The sequence below is a fragment of the Akebia trifoliata genome, chromosome 5 (genome assembly GCF_017979445.1).
Source record: "Akebia trifoliata isolate Shusen 1 chromosome 5, ASM1797944v1, whole genome shotgun sequence".
Taxonomy (NCBI): Eukaryota; Viridiplantae; Streptophyta; class Magnoliopsida; order Ranunculales; family Lardizabalaceae; genus Akebia; species Akebia trifoliata.
Genome location: NC_141379.1, coordinates 1,503,601 through 1,523,881, shown reverse-complemented (window position 1 = coordinate 1,523,881; position 20,281 = coordinate 1,503,601). Strand labels below are relative to the sequence as shown.

The 20,281-nt window shown below is 34.5% G+C and overlaps 2 protein-coding genes across 2 annotated transcripts; one reads left to right on the top strand and one right to left on the bottom strand.

Annotated features, from left to right (window-relative positions):
- Window positions 1-8,504: 8,504 nt before the first annotated feature.
- Window positions 8,505-15,873, top strand: LOC147400854 (NAD(P)-binding Rossmann-fold superfamily protein). Its single transcript, XM_086441892.1, has 14 exons — window positions 8,505-8,664; window positions 9,095-9,163; window positions 9,275-9,388; window positions 10,011-10,139; window positions 10,426-10,494; window positions 11,734-11,886; window positions 11,998-12,034; window positions 12,298-12,380; window positions 13,068-13,142; window positions 14,052-14,126; window positions 14,593-14,679; window positions 14,748-14,863; window positions 15,237-15,286; window positions 15,391-15,873. The coding sequence occupies exons 1-14, from the start codon at window positions 8,575-8,577 to the stop codon at window positions 15,525-15,527; spliced, it is 1,284 nt and encodes a 427-aa protein (XP_086298018.1). The 5' UTR covers window positions 8,505-8,574; the 3' UTR covers window positions 15,528-15,873.
- A 556-nt stretch (window positions 15,874-16,429) lies between these two features.
- Window positions 16,430-17,024, bottom strand: LOC147400853 (uncharacterized). Its single transcript, XM_086441893.1, has one exon. The coding sequence runs from the start codon at window positions 16,921-16,923 to the stop codon at window positions 16,624-16,626; it is 300 nt and encodes a 99-aa protein (XP_086298019.1). The 5' UTR covers window positions 16,924-17,024; the 3' UTR covers window positions 16,430-16,623.
- Window positions 17,025-20,281: the final 3,257 nt, after the last annotated feature.

Genomic DNA, 20,281 nt, shown 5'->3' with positions numbered 1-20,281 from the left:
TTGCTAATTTGATCTCCAAGGATCTTGATTTAGAAAACCTTAAAAAATTTGAGATTTTTTTTACAGGAATTAAAAGGGAGATTTTCATCGCGATTCGAGTCTGAGGGTGAGATAATCCTTTTTACCCATAGGATCAACGCTCGTGACTTGCCAACTTAGCTAATACTTTTCATTTATATGTTGCTTCTCAATCGTGGTTTCAAATCCCAGTTTGACATCTTGCCTTGTTTCAATTATCCAAAATGAGCCAACTCATTTAAGAGTTTGTAATTATTTATTGAAATATATTTACCTATATATACTTATATTGTAAAATGAGTTAGATTGTAAGATTATTAGTCACAAAATCATTTTTTTATTTAAATAATAAATATTTCAATCATTAAAAATAGTTATTTTAATAAAAATACAAAATCCCGATTAATTCAAATGAATTTGACTGACTTAGCCAAGATTTTCAAAATATTGTCTGAGTCATCTTGTTTGTCTCATGAGCTAGCAAAGAGTCTAAGATGTGCAAACTGTCTCATTAGTGAACGATATTAAAATGACTCGAGTAAGTAATCTCAATCCTAAACGAGATTTGAAACCATATTTTCAGTCACCTGAAGTTAAAAAAAAATTGGATGGATACGTTGGACTTGAACCCACGACCTCAAAGTTGTTTTTGCAATCTTTCACACCAACTAAAACTATGGGTCTAAGCCGACATGGAATTAAAGTTACTAATTAACTTTTCTTAAAATATATTAATATTATAAATTATGGTCCTATATAAAAAAAATTATGTTTAATTTTTTATTTATATTAAATTTGATGCTCAATCGACTAGTATCAAGTCATCTGCGTTTCAAGTCGACTCAATGAATTTTAAAACTACAATATTTTTTTTTTTACTTTGATGGGCCACACGTATCAACCACCGTGCACGTGTTCGTCAGATAAATATAATCACTTTTATGTAGAGGGGCATATAGAAATTGAAGGTGCAAACCGAATCGTCGCTACCATCTCAACTAATCCATGATGGTAAACACTAAAGTCTTATATAGTTTGGTACTATCTTAATCCATGTCATTACATAATCATTAAAACAAAACTTTTTCTTTGTTAAAATTACATCTCTTTATATTTTCCACGTAAGAAAGAACTAGATAAGGACATCATCCATAAAGATAATGAACTTATCTCATCTTGATTTTATTACAAAAAAAAAAAAAAAAAAAAAAACCTATAATATAGCAATAATAATTTGAAACAGGTAACCGTCATTCAAATGATTTACTTCCACGCTAATAGGCCAGGAATCCTTGGACAAAAGCTGTCTACATCTAGAGATTTTTTAAAAGAAAACATAATGTGTAGCTAAGCTCACATTATGATTTATTACCAATCAAATGTTGATCTTTTGCCCAAAAGCAGAATAATCTAATTTTCTTAATTTATGAGATTGTTCATCTAGATTTCTTCTAACATAAGCAATTTTAATTGATTATTCGATAATGGGTCCACCTTTTCACTGTCAAAATTTTAATCTGAAAAGAAAAAAAAAAAGTCGAAATCATTATGTATAATAGGTTATGGCACCTTTGATACCTAATTTGAAACCAACTCATTTCACATTTTTACAAAAGAGTAATAATGATGGGTAATTGTCTTGTTTCTCTCTTTGTTTTCACCACAACGACAAGTTAGTTTTCTTGCTTTCATCATGATGCACGACAGCAAAGTTGGAGGTATTCAAATCCAATAGTTATAAATCATCAATCAGGCATAGTTTTGATGTGTTGGTCCACAAAAGTGTAGAAAATATCATTTTTGGTAGACTGAAATTAAAAAAAAAAAAAAAAAAAAAAGGAGGCATGGAGTAATTGATGCAACAAATAATTAACTCAAATATTTTTGGAATTAAAACTTAATAATTTAGTGTTAAGTAATGACAAAGTTTACTTAACACCTTTAAAATCGAGAGAATAAATTTATTCTTTTATGATTAATTACAAGAAAGGTTTATCTAGAAAATAATGGAAATTCTCTGTGATGGGATTTCAAATCTAAATGAATCGTGGCATACTCAATTGACTCCCTCTGATGTGACATGAGTTAGAATCATAGATCTGCACTCATCGGATATACAATTGCACTTTTTTATGGAGATTGCAATTGTGTATCACGATGAGTAAAGATATACGGCTCTCACACATGTCACATCAGGGGGAGTCATTTTATATTGCATCCTATCATACTCTATAATACCAATAGTGAGGATGTTATGGCTGATTCACATTATCTTGATTTCTAACAAGCTTGTAACATAGTGAAAAAAAAAATTGTTGAAGAAGGATTTAACAAAAAAGAGGTTAATAGATTGACCAAGAAAATTTACGATTATTCTACCTATTCTCTGTTGGAAATTTTCTTTGTTTTATTTTTTTTAAATTTATCCAAATTAATTGAACTAAACCCCATCAAATAATTACTGACTATAGTTTTGAAACCATGGTTGACGCGCATTTTAGCCGAAGACAGTAATGTTAATGAGTAGTGGATCGTGGTGTTTCTCACATTGGCTTCATCATGATGACAAGTTGGGTTTCTTTTACTCATTGTGTTGCTCTCATGAGTGACCAGAAAGTCAAGATTAAAGTCAGGCACAAAGAGGTCAAAGTCGTTGGATCCTAATTTTCAAAACCATTGTAATATTTTGGTGGAAGAAAAACATGCACACAAATGCTAACATGCATTTGGTGGGATTAGTAAGTTAGTACTTGAAATCTTGAATGAATAAGTGATCAAGAGAGGGTAAGGTTGATCTAATAAGAAAGGTTGGTAAAAGCAATTATCTTGGTGGGGCAACTCTTGGGCTCTCATTCAACTGTTTTTGTTCTACACATGGAACAAGTTGAGATAACAAGTTGGAAACATGTGGTGAGATTGGGAGTTTTGCAACTCAAGTCAAGGAGAGTGTTTTGTGTGTGGGACATGATAGACACTTTTTTTTTAAATTAATTTTTTCAACAAAAAGAAGAAAGAAAGTAGATGGAAACGTTAGATGAGATAAGGTCTAAGATGTGGAATTGGTGCAATGGTGAGTGTGGAGGAGTTGGTGTGGTAGAGAAGATAAGACTTAGTGAACAAATCATTAGTAGTTTAAAGAATTGAATCTCAACACACATACTTGGACCTTTATATGTACTTGATTCAATACTTTGTATTGATACAACGTACAATATACATGTACTTCATATAATTATTAAGTTTGGATAGAGAAAAAAGTTTGTCAAATACCATACCTAATCTCTTCTTCTTCTAGGATAGACAATTTACTACCAAAATACCGGTGTGGTGTATGTCAAAGAACCTCTCACCATGTGAAAAATATAAAATTTGACAGGTCAAGACCGACGAATTTAAAAAAATCGAATTTTGATGGCTTGTGGCAGTTGAAAATATTGATGTTTCCTTGATTTGACGGGTTAGAGCCATCAAATTTCTCTCATTATGAAAAATCAACAATGAAAAATCTAATGTCTTGGTCTATCGAATTTTATGAAATTTGAGAGTCTTGGGCCATTAAATCTGTGTTTTTTTTCATATTGTGTCTTACACTCAAGTTAGAACATAAAATAGGAAATAACCTAAACTTCAAAGTGCATAAAGTTTTGGTCTTTTAGGATTTGGTATCCCTCTCGGGAGGGGTTTCCCTTCTTATAATTGGGGTTAGCAATTACGAAAAGGGGCTATTACTCCCTAATTCTTAACTCCTCCCATCATGCCCATCGTTTTTGTAACGATCAACCCCACTTCCCAAAAGTTGTGCCGTGTGATAGTGCGGAGCCAGATCTCTAGGTTTCGAAATAAAATGCCTCAAGATCTATATTGATTCCCAAAACCTTATCCGAGCTATGAAGAAGGGGTGAGGTCATCTAAATCCAACCTATTTAAAGATACGCATTTTGAGCTAATTGGGTATAGTGTTAATTTGAAGTAATTGTAGAAGGGGAGAGTCCGATCTACTTATAAGGTATTGAGCTAGATTGGTGGACTGGTGGCTCGGACTGGTTTACAATTCATGCCTAGGGTTGGAGTGTAACTTTTCATTTGATCAAATCTAAAACCATGTCGAGAATATTCTTGCTGAGATGATCGTGGCAGCAAATGTACCTTGGACTTAATGTGTGCTTGCATGAATCCTAAGGAAACATATGGATGACGGATATAATTTTTCAAGATTTTGATCCCCACAATTACATTCACCATGGCATTGCTTCTTTTAAATTTTATATGTAATTTAAACTTTTTCTTTTATGATAACATAATTGTAGATAAAATTAAAAGGAAAATTACTTCGATCATATTTTGCATTAGATAATCAAATATATGCACGGTTGGTTCCACTACTAGAAACATATCGTTCATTGGTTGCATGTTAGTAATAGAGTCTCTTTATTATTTTCTTTTTCTTTTTCTTATCGTGGTAAAGTTGGGCTCGCCCCAGTGACCTTAATTTGAAGCTATATATATATATGTTATTTAAATAGTAAATTAGTGCAAGTACAAAGAATTGGCTCATTAAACCCAGCTAAAAGGACTTTGCATATTGAAAGTTCTAATAGCATAAGAGGAAGATTAAAAAACTAAAAGAGTCATGATTTCTTACTCTCCCTCTGACGTACTTCCCCTCTATACTCTACTGATGTGGCATATGCATAGAACCATAGATCTTTTTTTCTCAGGATACATAACTGCACATATTTATGAAAATTGCAATTGTGTATCCCGAGAAAATTTATGGTTCTATGCACATGCCATGTCAGGAGATCAGTAGAGGGAGAGTCCATTTATCATTATTAAAAAAAAAAAAAATTGATTGAAGTAGTGAGAAAGGACACTAAAATTAACAAAAAAAAAAAAAAAAAATACACGACTAAACAAATTTGAATAAAAGAACTAGATTCATTTAGCCAACCCCAAAATTTTGAGACAAGACTTTGACAATAATGATAAGTATAATTACAAAGAAGTGAAATATTATACGATGACAATCGAAAACAAACAAACATGATGATGTCTTCTTGTGTTTGGATGGCTACATACTAATCTTCTTTTATGGAGAGTAACAAGCAAAGGTTGCATCAGTAGGTGTTTTTCAAACCGACCTTGTAAAGTCTGGTCGGTTACTTACCCTAGTTAAAGAAATTATGAAAGAGTTCTAATGTTGCTTAGTTTTTTCTCCCCCATATATGTCAGTGATACCAAGAGTCAGAGAGAGAGCGAGAGAACCAAGTTACCTACCGAACAACTGTTGTCCGATAGTTCATGTAATTATTCTCTTGTAACATTATTACAATAATAATAACTTGCACATGCTAACATGATAAAAGAGGGGGCAAAAGAGCAGAGAGTATGAGGTAATTAGGGTGAGTTGTGGAGAAAAGACTCTTACTAAGGATTACCAAGATATAATCTTTAAAAGAACGGGAAATAAACAAAGAAGAATGTGAATTGTGAAACACATTAAAATTAGCCAAACAGGTGCAATCGAATTAAGAAAATGAATCAAAAGAACAAATACAAGACAAGATACCATCACAAAAAAGAAACATAGAGATTTTACATGATTTCCTCAAGATCTAGGTATGTCCACAAATAACCCAAGGGATTGGCCTAGTGGCGAGCCGAGCCTTGATAAGCTCCTTAAGAAGGGTAGGTCAAGTGTTCAAAATCCCACGAAGCAATGAATTCCATGGGGCCAGCCTCCAGGGTTTGGTTGACCCTCGACTCAACCAGTTGTATGTAGGATTTTCTGAGGGATGGTGCATGTGACCATGGGATTAGTCTCACCCGAAGGATGAGGACACCCACAATAAGTAAAAAAAAGGAAAAAAGAGGTACGTTCACAAATCACACCAATTTCACTATAAAGAGAAAACTTGCAGCTACAGTACCTCCTTATTAACGAGTACTATAAGGTTCCACAAACCACAACACTATGCTATGTGTAGTGAGAAAATTAATAGAAAACGTGACTTTAGATAGATCGAATTGGATGGATTTTCAAGATCACATAGGCTTCTATGCCATAAAATAGGAGCTCATTGTTTTGAAGTTTAGGGGCTGCTTGGATTGCCATACTAATACGGTTTTCCTATATCGATTGCAATAAGAACAACTCTTGAGGGAGTGTTGACCCATATTTCATCCAACAGGCCTTTACTCTTCTAATGGTTTGACCCATATTTCATCTGTCAACTTTTCTGAATTAGGTTGGGCTTGGTCTAATTTAAGGTTGAACCACAACTGGACATGTTGGGCCCAACCCGACTTGAATTTAGAGTCCACAAGATGAGTATGCCACATTTTAAGTAAAAAAGGATGCTTGATCATGAACCTTTTTCGGGCCATAGATGCTCCAAGAGTTGATCCTGGTTGATTATGTAAATAGCTGAATGAGAAATATTTAAGGGTTTGTAAAAATGGTTTTTTCTGGAAAGCAGTTTTCTACCCAAAACGGTTCCTCGTACCTGCAGAAAAGAAAATATTTTCCCACCTCCCAATGTTATTCTCTCATAATTACCCCCACCTCCAAAACGAAAAACCAACTCTCTTTTTGATATTCTTCTAGGTGGTTTAGTTCATTTTCCTCAGAAATTCATTTTTCCATGAAAACGAATTCCTCCCAATCATACCAAACTACCGCCACAAACCATCTATATCTGAGATGTGCCCAAAAAGTGTTCTAGAGCCAAATATTCCGGATGATTAGCTAACATAAACTTTTCTAATTTAAAGGCCAAGGTCTTGAACCATGTATGCGAAGCCCAAGCGTGGCCCAGATATAGTTACAAACTAATCTCCGACCCAAGTTTTCATTATTGGATCTTTTACAATGGTACCCATATAATATCATGGGCATTTTCTATGCTGTAGATAGACTATAAGCTCAATATATAAAAAATTCTCAAATCCAAAAGTTAGAATTTGTTGATTTATTTGGCCTGTAATTCCAACCAAAAGTTTCATGGGGTGTGAGTATGTTATCTGTTGCTACATGATAAAAACGTAGATTTGTTGTCGTAAAAAAGCATCTGGGCTTTTCTTTTTAAATTTTCAATAGGCCCAAGGAGTGAGCTTTGGCCCAAAACATCACCCTACGTTGTAATATTTTGTTTTTTTTGTGGTTATTTCCATAGAAAGTATTTATTTTCAAAAAAAAAAAAAAAATCATTTGAGCCCAAATTTTTTATAAGACATTTTAAAGCTACTTTTCAGTAAAGAGACCTTTTGATTTTTGATGATGGAGAATGATTCAGCTATCACATAATCATCCTCTTAATAAAAGCCCATTGAGTAATGGTTATGACTTGTAAACCATTTATATGAAAGAAAAGCCGTTTTTTTTAATGATTTAAATTCATTTATTTTTATATAACTGAGACGTTAAATGACGGGAGGTTGGTTTGGGACTTTGGGCTTATAGAACCTGATTTTTTATTACGACTATGAATTACTAGAATTAGATTATGGAAACTGATTTCAAGAATTCCAAAAGGATCATAAATGCGGAACAAAATGTTATTTTTGTGAGGGAATAAATTTCGTATTTCCCCATGTAGTGACAAATTATCATGGGGATGATACAAACAAAATGTAGGTGTTGTAACCATTTTCCTGGTAGGGGGGCTGCCTGCCAAACTCCCGTTTACTTTCGAAAAAAAAAAGGAGAAAATTACTTAATCTTGGTAGAGTGATTTCTTTCAAAATTCCCACTAATTTTTGGATGAGTAAATTGGTAGTCCATTTCCCTTTCAATTGGTGAGATCAATGATCCAAATTGTCAAGATTGATAATTCAAATCATTGAGGCTAGCATCTATTCCAATCGTCGATATTACCTTTAACAACCTTGAGATCAAACATCGTTAATCAATAATTCAATGTTTGAACTTGAATCGTCGTTCCAATTAAGTGTTTTTGATAATACTTTTGAAGTCTAAATGAAGGTGGTCCACTTTTAAAACTTAGACTTCAGAAATTTTATTTCCGTTTGTTTTGTTTTAGATTTCAGACTTTATAATCGAAATTCAAAAGTTTTGAATCAACAAAAAGGGGGGATGAAATTTCTAAAATTTAAATTTTAATTTTCAGACTTCAAACTTCAAAAGTGTTACCAAACATAGCCTAAATCATTCGTAGATGATTTTTTCTCCTCATATATCCCCATTGATTAGATGATTGCAGCCAATGACCAATCAACTAGCTATTGAGCATTCAATTAGATTTCTGGAATCATGAAAAGCTTCACACAGTGGGCCCACACATCCAACGGTTGGAGTTATTCGACAAATGCAATTACCAACAACATTTGTATTTTTTTTGTTGCTCAAAATCATTTTCTATTTTCTTACCATTAAAAGGTCTGTAAAAACGCGTGCTAGTAATTAAAGTGAAGGTTAACTATTCTTATTTTATTTTAACATTTTTTTTTTAAATAAATAAAAAATTCCGCCCCGAAGGAGAGAAATAGAAGAGAGAGAGAGAGAGAGAGAGAGAGTTCTGAGCTAAAGCAGTATCAATGGAGATCGAGCTGAAGGAGATGGTCGATGATCTTGAAGCTCTCAAACGAGCTTTAATGGATCCAATTCATCACGATTCAATCGCTAAGGTACTTATTGTTTCATGTTTTTTTTTCCTGGTTTTTCTTTTGTTATTTTCTAGTAAACTGGATCAGACACAAATTTTAGAATACTCGATATGAAACATTGGATTTGATTTCTCTCTAATCAAGAACCTTTAATTTGAAGCTTCAGTTCTTCCACTTCCAGGTTGAATTCTCGCAAGAAACTCAAAAATAAAAAAATCGTTTAAGGTTTATTTGGTTGATCTGTAGAATTGTGGGTCTTAAACTTCAATTACGTGATTCGATCGCTTTTTTTTTTTCTTCTTTCCTTTCTTTATTGTAGATTAGGTCTAGATCGTTCTTACGATCTGTTTACAATTTTTAGCTCTGTGAATTCTCCAATATTCCATTGTCGAAGTTCCAAACCCCAATGGAATTTGAAAGGTTATGTAATTGTTCTTTTCATGCTTTGTAGCTACAACAGCGTGTAGAACATCTCACTAATCTTGCAAAATCTACACCTACTCGGCGTTCCAAAGTCAAGGTCTGTATGCCATTTCATTTATTTATCTTTTACATTTCTTGTCTTGCTTTACTGAATTCTTATCTCGATGAAAATCTCACTGATGGATGGATGGATTACTTGGGCTAGCAGGATATGAGTGCTGAAGTGGTAGACAGCAACCCATATAGCAGGCTAATGGCACTTCAGAGGATGGGTATCGTGGAAAACTATGAACGCATACGGGAATTCTCTGTTGCAATTGTTGTATGTAGTCATCTCTCCCTTTCTTTATGCCGATTGTCCTTTCTAGATGAAATAGAATCCATCATCTATTATAAATGCTAATCAAGAGTCCTTGAGAGCATCTCCAATGCACATCTTCAAATTGTTCCATCGAATTGGCATCTTCTTCAAATTTGAAGATGAAAATCCCCTCCAAAGTCCAAACCACTTTAAACTCCAAGCAGCCCCCTCTTTAAATCACTATTTAGTCTATTAAAACAATGAAAGTGGTTGGGGATAAAAATAGTATTTAAAACATGTTCCATGAAATGAGAAGCCCAAAAATGACATTTATGAAAAATGGAGGGACAAAATAGGTATTTAGAAAAGCTGAATATTCCCCCCCTCTATATGTGAAGGTGTGAATAGTAATATTGACGAGGTAACCTAAAAAATGAAGACTGGTTGAAGTTAGGTTCGGAGGTCTTTATCTCTATATTTGAAGTTTTGAAGATCAGTTAGAGATGCTTTGAGGAGTGTTGGAATCCAACATGTGTCTGAATTTGGTTCTCCACTCTTTTAGAAGAGTCCATGCATTATTTCATTCCATTGATTAAACTCCAATATTTATTCTAGGGTTTTTGATGATCTTGTGATGTCACAGGGTATAGGTGGCGTAGGCAGTGTTGCAGCTGAGATGCTAACAAGGTGTGGCATAGGTCGTCTTTTGTTGTATGATTATGATACAGTGGAGTTAGCTAACATGAACAGGCTATTCTTTCGTCCAGAGCAGGCATGCTTCCTTCCAATTATGCTCTTTCGATAATCTTTGATATTTGATACAATATTCATAGATGGATATACTTTTATCAAAGCAATGAAACCCATCTTTGCATTAACTGCTATAGTGGTATCATTGTCACACAATAGTTAGCCATTGAATGGTATGGAAATCAATGGAATGACAAGAATTTCTGTGTAGTATAAGGATGTCTAGATGCCTTCAATGTTTCGTGTTGAGGGAGGATTAAGTTCTACTTCTCTGATCACTCAGGCCTCTTATCTTTTTACCATTTCAGGTCGGTATGACCAAGACAGATGCAGCTGCTCAGACCCTTTCAGATATTAATCCAGACGTTGTACTAGAGGTAAGCAATTACTGAGCAAAACAAAAAGGTGAAACCTAGGGCATGTTAGTAAAATAAAGTTAATGCTGCACTAACAAGCTTTTAGCCTGCACAAAAAGGAAATTCAAGTTTTTCTTCTTGTTTCTTGTTTATTGTATATAGCATTTGAAAAAGTACTCAATGTACCTTTGGGATGAGACAAATAATGAACATGTAATCCAATTTCCCTCAGTTCCAAGTCAGATTGAAACAAAAAAAACAAGATAGTGCAATGCTAAATTTATGCCATGCGGCTGTATTATCTTTGTTTAACCTTGCCCTTAATGAATTTTACTGTCATTAAATAGTATTGTAAAAGGATGTGAAAAATAAGAGTTTTCCTATGTGTAAGTGGTACATTAAATCCCTTATTGGAGTTCTTTTAATGTTGCAGACTAGATGTAAAGTTAATCACCATGAGCCAACATCAGCACTACTTTATATGTGTAAATTGGACTTTAATATCTTAGCTATGATGAATTTACTGTAGTAAATCATAAATAGCCAAAAGTATATTGAATGTTTTTCCTTTGAATGAGAGATGGATGGTGGTAAGACAAAAAATTCATGGGTGTTAGGCAAGGTTAATAAAGTGTTTATAGGCATGAGTCGTAAAGTCTGTTGGTCATAACAGGTGCCACAACAATAGTGAACGAGGGCTGTCTTCCTTTGTCTAAGAGAAGGTTATTGGTTCTCCAAAAATTTCATAGGAGTAGGCAAGATGACTAAATTAGTCACAAAATTTGTTGATCATAACAGTTGCAAGTGAGGGAACAGAAATTTGGGCTTTGGTAATTTCATATCCTCCATTGTGTTTCAGAGTGCTAGCCGCTTCAGTGGACTTTGTAATGAATTTCACATTGGTCTCATCACATTTTTTCCTGTTCTCTGAATGGAGCATGATGACTCATTGGACAATGGGGAAGAATGGAGGATCTTATTATGGAGGGAAGTTCATTTATTAGTACACAAAACAACAGCTTAATGACAATTTCAGTAATCCTTAATCACTTAGCCAACTTAACCTTGCTCACTTTGATATACCTACTAAACCAGATTACCTGCCTACATAGAGAGATATTTCTACAAGCTTTACTTTTGGCTCTCTATGCTGTTATGTTGCATATTGGATTCTAGTTCAGTTATGTTTTGTTTTTGTACCTTCTTTTTTCATAGTTAGATAGGTTATTCCCGTAATGATTGTTCTGTTTCATGTTATAGAGCTACACATTGAACATCACAACAATGAAAGGTTTTGAAACTTTCATGGAAAGCTTGACGAGTCAAAAGTTTCGCCCGAGTAAAAATGGCAGTGGAGTCGATCTTGTGTTGAGCTGTGTAGATAATTATGAAGCGCGGATGGTTGTAAACCAGGTAATCATGACTGCCATATCTAAAAAGATAAATGACTCTAGTATGTCATTGTTGTTTGAGATTTTTTAAGTATTTTTCCAATTCGTATCTGATGCAGTTGTGGTTATTCAGGCTTGCAACGAGCTGAATCAAACATGGATGGAGTCTGGTAAGAGAACTGGTTCTCACCTCGTCATTTTCATAAAATCAAATCTAACCACTCTTTCCGATGTCTATGATGAATCAATGCACATTTACACATGTTTGAAATCCAATTTATTAGACATAAATATATCTGCATACTGAACCATCTTCTCCCAACCATCAAATGTTGAAGCATGTTTGGCTAAATTCCAATACATGTTATTTCCTTCAAATCTTGATGCCCGAAGACTAATGAGTCGAGCATTGTCAAAAATTAATTTGTTCCAGGTGTTTCTGAAGATGCCGTTTCTGGTCATATACAATTGCTGATTCCAGGGGAAACTGCTTGTTTTGCATGTGCTCCTCCTTTGGTAAGCTTGTTTATTTGAGTTTGGATTCTGTAGTTAACTTTACTATGATATATGTTATCTGTGAGTACTTTTTTTTGTTTTAAAAGTTTGTTTTACTTGTAATTGTTGTACAGACTGCAGTGAGCTAAGCATAGTGTATTCACTTTCTTTTACCTGCTCGATATTAATATTTTTCCTTTGGGATTCACTTTTCCAATTGTATATGTTTTAATATGGTTATCCAGCTACTGTATATGTTGATACTGCGGATTCTGATCCTTCATTTTATTTATTATGTGCATTAATGCTTCGATCATTCATCATCATCAATGGCTTATCCTGAATATTGGGGCTAAGTAACATGAATCTTATCTCACTGTTCATCTTTAACTTCGGTGATGATGGTGGTGATCATAGTAATGGATGTTAGCTTTTCTTACCATAATGGTAAGGTCAGGGTCTAAAATTTGCATTAGCAATTATAACAACATGCTTGTTATATTCATGTGAGGGGGTTGACTATGTACTAGTCTTTAATAAAGGTCCAAGTGAAACAGATCATATTGAAATCAATAATGATGGTATTGGACTCCTGGAGTGGTAGCAAAGTGAATGCTGATCAAATGAGCGAGTGTAAATGATATTACTATCAAGCCTTCTTTAAAAGAAAAAACATTACGAAACTGAGGTTTTGTTTTTTAATTGAAGGTTGTGGCATCTGGAGTGGATGAGCGAACACTAAAGCGTGAAGGGGTCTGTGCTGCATCTTTACCAACTACAATGGTGAGGAAATTCTTTCATTTGGTTGATGCCTTTCTTTTCTAGAGGAAGTTTAGTTTTCTTGTTTGCCAAGAGTTGCACTTCAATTTTCTGCCGGAAATTTTGTTCATTGAGGAATCATTGAAATATTATTAAATTTTGATAAACTCAGTGTGTTGGTTAAATCTGTGAGGTAATTCCACTGGTCTGGGATCAAAACCCTGACTTTATCTATCCAGAAAAAAAAATGATGCTTTTTGTAGTCCAATTTGTTGCTTCTTCTATGTCACTGTTGGAAAACACAGGACATTTAGTTTAACCAGCTCATTGTAGCTATTTGTATGGCGTTATTTTTTTTGAAAAAAATGACATGCACAGAGATCCACATATGTATGAGTCAAGGGGGTGTTTTTGTTGAGGATGGTCTTTTCGGCAAGGAGATCCTTTTCACCAAAATCTGTCTTCCGACATTTCTAGCTTTTCAAAAGTGGGTATTGTACACAACTTTTCCATACACGATTTTACACTTGTCTGTGAAACTCATTTAGAGATGAATCTAGGATTGATTTTTGGTGGAAGTGAAGCTCGTCATGGTGCTCATCCTGACCAAATTTCAGCTAATTGTAACTTCTAACCCTCTAAAATGTAGATAAGAGTTGAAACAATCTGGACCCTCTGTTTCACCAAAAACTTTGAACTGACAGGAGGGTTAGAACTTCCAACATGTATAGATTTTTTCTATGAGGAAGATCTCCATGGTGAGTAGAACATCATCAACAAAATCAGCTTTCAACTCATCTCTTTGTGGGCCCTAAAAAACTTGTAAAAACTGATCTCCCCATTTTTTATAATTTATAAAGGTAATGCATGCACAAATTTCCTTATATATTTACTTTCATTATTCTTTTATGGTGGTTTGAATTGATTTTATAGGGGGTTGTTGCTGGTCTACTAGTTCAAAATACACTGAAATACTTGCTAAAGTTTGGACAAGTCTCACCGTACCTGGTAAGCATTTTATCTTCTAGTTCTGTAATTTCTATTTGGTAATATGGTGAGCATTTTAGTCGGCATAGCTTTCCATCCTAATAGTACATCATTTTTTGTGTCAAACTTCATTCTGAACTGCTATTAAGTCTTAGTAAGTATGGTTGGCAACACTTGTCAAAAAAAAAAAAAAATAAATAAATAAAAATACTGGCTGGCAATAAATCTAGTTTCCCATGTACCAGATGATAAATTATGTGAAGCTGCTACTTACTCACGTCTTGCATTTATGACAACCATGATTTTAAAAATCGTACGAGACCTAGAGTTATCTGGGTATGTTTGTGAACCAGACGAGATCAGAAGACAGAGTGTAACCCTCTTCTTGGTATTGTTCATGAATGAGACCAGACAATTTTCTGAGATTGAAAACCACAATGAAAATTCTCTGACCATTACTGAGTTCTGCAATATTTCTGATTTGCAGGGATATAATGCTCTTAAAGACTTCTTCCCAACAATGGAAATGAAGCCAAACCCACAATGTTCAAACTCTGCTTGTCTGGAGCGGCAGGTAAATACACCCCTTTCAGGCTATACCTTGTTTCCTGGTTGATGCTAGAAGCAATATCTATTGTGCAGAAGGAATATATTCTTGCAAAGCCAGCTAGGGACGCCGCAGCTAAGGCTAAGATGGAGGCTGAAGTATCATCCGAACCAGAGTGCCCAGTTCATGCAGATAATGAGTGGAACATAAGGTATTTGTCTGTGTATACTTGATCAAATTTTTTGTTAGAATTCTAGTTTAGGTCTAACAATCCATGGATTGATGTTATTTCATACAACGACGTTCAATCATTTTTATTGCATTCTTCATGATAACCTTTGGAAATGTGATAATCCACACATAGAGAGGACATAGGTTTATTGTTTTACTTGCAAATGCAATGACATGCTACTTTTATAGTTGTATTCTCTAACATACTCCTGCAACGTTTGTACAAGAATGATGCACAGCCGAGAATGTCGCCCCAAGGCATTAATGAGGCTTCTATACTTATTTGGAGTCTTTTTTCAGTATTTGATAACCATTTCTTCTTCAAGACTTAAGCTTCTTGTGTTGATTTTCAGTGTTGTTGATGATTGTGAGATGTTGGAGACAGATGATCACAGCAGTTTAGGTAATGTTTCTCTTTCTATTCTCTGGCCATATATATATATATTGTTAATACAAGAACCAGCCAACTTTTTTTGTTTTTCATATTGATCTCCTTTTCTCTTGTAGATTCCCTTCCAGCAGGTCTTGTCCGTGAGCTCCCAAGTGCGGATGAATTCGAAAAACCACCAGTTGAAGAAGGGGCAAGTGCCTCTGTTGATGATATTGATGATCTCCGGAGGCAACTTGATGCCCTTAATGCTTGATTAATCATCTACCACCTCCTGATCATCTCATCTGTGGGCTGTATTCCTTTGGAATGAATCAGACATTGAAGGCTTAAATGGGTTCAGAAGAACGTCCGCCCCCCCCCCCCTCCCCTTTTTTTTTTTAATGGTAGGTGAGGCGAATTGGAACCCAAAACCTTTTATGTTGGAACCAAATTGGCATCCAACCTACATATAGAGAACTTGCTCTAAATAGTCTAATTTTTAGCCCCAAACAAATGAGCGGCCAAATAGTTCTATTTCTTTTCTTGTTAATCACTAAAATAGAGCTTTTGAACTAAAAAAAATACTAAAATAGTTCAATTTCTTTTCTTATTATCATAAATGTACTGATAGATGATTCTTGCTTTATTCGGGGTTTGCAAATGAGTTTGGAGGGTTAGTGGATACAAAGTTACAAACTGGGTAGCTTTTCTCCTGTTTCCTTTAACTTTCTGTTTTATTTTTGGAGTTGTGCTGGAGTGGCCTCCTATATCGCACATAAATGATGTGAAAGTGGAAATGAACCATAGATGCTTTGTCAGTCGTATCTTGATGAAAAACATCTATGGTTCCCATACACTTTCACGTGAAGAAGTGCGATATGAGGTTTCAACCTGAGGTCACTTCAGCATCATTAGTTGATATACAGGATTGAAATCCAAACTTGGGAAGAACAGAAAAGGAAAATTCCCTATGACGCCTATACTTCCATTCCCACTAAAAGTGTTCTTTTTATTGAGGATTTTTCTAGCACGTTTGAGGCTCTCGATCAAACAGACAGTTCAGATTATAGGAGAAATAAGCTGTTTTTAAGGATTAAGATTTTGTGATTTCTTTGATTTTAAAGACATTGAACTGTTTAACAGCCAATTTAACCTGCAAACTTGGGATTGTAGATGTACAAGAAATCAAGACTATATAAGCAAATAAATTAATAACTGAATCCCACCTATGCAATTTGTTAGGATTCCATTGAATTACAGCTCAATAATTCAGTTTCTCTCTCACTATATTAGGTATGAACCTTACCCATGAACATATGTTACAAACTAAGTAATTAGAAACAACATAAGTATGATTTTTAGTACTAGAATCATATTTTTGATGGACGATTGGGTGGAGGTACAGAGATTTGAGCTGGTATTGGTCGACCCGTACCTGTACCACCACAACTACTACACGCCATGCGACCCGACCCAGCACAGGTCCTGCACCCAACATCTCCGTCGGACCAACGCGAGCACATGCAACTGACACGACCCGAGCCATTGCACCTCGGACACCCAGGCCAAGGCCCTGCCATCGGCTTCTGTTCCAACACGGATTTCACCAAAACCGCCCCGGCTAACACCCCAAGACCCGTTGCTAGCTGATACACCACAATTGGACCCATTTTCAGATTTTTTTATTATTTTACCTTCTTTTCTTTGAGAAGATGATATATGAGATTTCTTGTTTGAGAAGAAGAGAAGAAAAACTGAGAGTTTTTCTTGGTTTATTTATAAATGAATTACACTTTCTATCCGGTTTATTTTTTGTGGAGGGTTTAAGTGGCTAATGAGTAGAACACGTAGTGGGGTCTTACGTTTGGTGGTTAAACAACCAAGTCAGACATCGGATTTTCCTTTTTGTTTTAGTTTCTTTTATAGAAAAACACCAGCCATTAAGCCTGACCAAGGCTTCTAAGCAAGCCACGTGGAAGGAAAATTGGCTGATTATCCCACGTGGATAATGATTTATGTCTGATTTTTTCTCCACGTGGTACGTCTAAAAGTCTTGGTGAGGATTTTTGCCTTTGTTAGCAAGCTAGCCCAATTTTTATTTTTATTTTTCCATAAAAAAAAAATCTCAAAGTTGCACTTGGTCTTTTGCTTTGCTGCTTCTACACTTAAATGGATTTTCTCTTTCGAGTTAGGTTAGATTCAAATCTTACTAAAGGGTTGTTGGCCCACATGGATCGCCACATTGACAATCCACACCACAGTCCTCTAGAATTGAAAAGTCAAATCACGAAGAAGTTTGACTACTTACAAGTCTCTAAAACCTACGTGGTGATGACATGGTTGATGTCACTTGTGCATCTCGAAGAAAAGGATCTATGGTTCTGAGCACTAGTTAGTGCACATCAATCACATATAGATTGTGTACATTTTAACGCGTCAATTTATCATGACTCATCCTTAAAAGCCTTATATTATAAGGGTAAGTGTTATAATTTTATCAGAGATATTTATGTAATATCATGAGGATTGTTCGGCAACTAGACAATGTAGATTATCTTTAAGTTGATTAAATCTATAGAATTTTCAAAATTACTATATTACTATCAAATATATTTATAAACATGTTCTCTTTAGGAAATATTTTTTGTTTGAATTTTCAAATTTATTTATTTATTTTTAACTTTTCAATTGTAATTTGATTTTTGATAAAATTATTATTGTTATAAAGCACTTAGCATGATCTTCAGATGTGAGGGAGATTTTTTGGTTTCCATTTGCCTAGTGTTCATCATCGAAATACCGTTTGTTGTGATCTCCTTAGAACTTCATGCCATCAGGGATACACGTCAACTCTACTCTGACACTTAAAAAATAAGAGCTTAATGTGTGTTTGGTAACACTTCTGACATATGAATGGAGGTGGTCCACTTTTAAAATCCAGACTTCAAAAGTTTTAATTTTGTTTGTTTCATTTCAAATTTCAGAATTGAAATTCAAAAATTTTTAACCAGCAATGAGGAGATGTTGGATGAAACTTTTGAAGTATGATTTCTAATTTTCAGAAGTATTACCAAACAAAACCTAAGATGATTTTAACACAAGCTCTAAAACTTAAGAGTAATTTCTTTGGACTTGGACCCATATCTCAGTTGGTTGATAATCTACAATGCAACTTTTAGGTTATGGGTTCAACTTTGCTTTACCAAGAAAAATAAATTAACGATGACTTTGTTTTAAACTAAGTAATTGAATTTCGAATCATTTAGAGATGCTAAAGAACATGGACAAAGAAAACAACTTATTTGGTTAAATTAACAATACTTGATTGAATTTTGATTCAAGGGAAACAAACAGTGAAACTGAAATAATTAACTTTAAACTTCTTTTAAGGGATTGCATTTTACATCTCAGCCATGTATGGACTGTTATGGGCCTAAATCCACTTTAACACATCCTAAGAATCTAAAAGTTGGGTCTGGACCCATGGAACAAAGAATCTCTAGGGATTCCTCTTACCACCTTAACCATAAGTCAGAAGTTGTTTGATATTATCATGGGCCTAAACCTACTTTCACTTGGCCCATGAATTGAAGTGGGGTCCAGAACCTTGGAAAAAACCACTCAATGTTCCCACGACTCTAGATCTAGGCCGTCCAAAGGGTGGCCATCAACCTAATCATACTATCATAACAATTGGTCCCTTTAAAATACGTGGACACATAAGTGCTTTTCTTAGACCAACCATTGTTTTGATCGAACGATCATAACCATCGCATTTAGAGGTTTTCTTTATAATATCCTCAACCATTCCAAGAAAATATAAAAGAACTACACCACCAATCAAAATAGATCAGATGCTCAAATCGTAGACATGCAACGTGGACGAAAGCTCCCCTTGATCGATTTGGTGATGATAAAGAATAATATTATGTCACGGCCTAAGAGTCGTCGTGAAAAGGGGCACAAACAATTATTCTCGCAAAAATCAAGAACTCTGATACCATGAAAGAATTTAAAATGAACAAAATAATCGGATCAATTCGATCTCCAATGAGATATCATCAAATAAAATAGGATGTACTCGTAATTACATAACTATGAAATTAACCTAAGTCCGTGATTTAATCTTATTAACATTAAGAAATTGATTTGATGTATCAATGTATACCTTAATATAATACAACATAATCTAATACTCTAATATTATTAATGAAATCGACTTTCTCATGAAAATCGCTAATAATTAATTTCTTGGTGATTAATGACCGAACAATAAGCGTGCTTGTTCTTGCCAATTGAAATGCCTGATGTGTTGGTGGTTGCCGATCACACTTGATAGACTTAATATCAAAGATCTCGACTGATATCGAATCGTTGAAACTCTCAGCTGATGTTACTCGGCAACGACAGCTTTCGAAACAACTTTCCCAAACATGACCTTGGTAGACAACCAAAAAAGCAACACAGCCTAAGGGCTTAGTGGGAGACAATGATAAACAAATCATTGTCCGCACCTTACCCACCCAAATGGGTAGGACTAAAGCTGAAGGATTAGGATCACATATCCCCCAACCCATCACATGCTTCCATGTCCACTTCTTCTCCATCAATTTCATGAAGAGTCTCGAAACTAGTAGACACTAACAATATAATTAACTAATTAGTTTCGTGAGAAAGTTATCAAAATAGGATATTTTTGAATTTATTTTTAAAAACGAAAATTTATCATTTTTTTAAATCTTTGAAAATAGATAATTTTATATATTGAAAATATATTTTATTTTATTTAAAAATTTAATGTCAGTGAGATCCTTCTAACATTATACAAAAATAATCTCGAACTTAATCTAGTGCTTGACCAATTTAGAAACAATGAGAAGTGTAAGGCAGCAACCGCAATTCGTGCCCACACATCCCTCAATATTGGAAAACTGTTTTTTCCTAGCATGCAACGCACACCCTAATTGTGTGATTTCATTTTACTAGAAAAAAACATTTTCTTAAAAACATTTTATGAAACAAACTGAT

Excerpts from the sequence above, each read along its gene's own strand:
- LOC147400854 (XM_086441892.1), top strand. The coding sequence starts at position 8,575 with ATGGAGATCGAGCTGAAGGAGATGGTCGATGATCTTGAAGCTCTCAAA. Across the intron at positions 13,143-14,051 it reads CATCTTTACCAACTACAATG|GGGGTTGTTGCTGGTCTACT; the intron begins GTGAGGAAATTC and ends TTGATTTTATAG. Across the intron at positions 14,127-14,592 it reads GACAAGTCTCACCGTACCTG|GGATATAATGCTCTTAAAGA; the intron begins GTAAGCATTTTA and ends TCTGATTTGCAG.
- LOC147400853 (XM_086441893.1), bottom strand. The coding sequence starts at position 16,923 with ATGGGTCCAATTGTGGTGTATCAGCTAGCAACGGGTCTTGGGGTGTTA.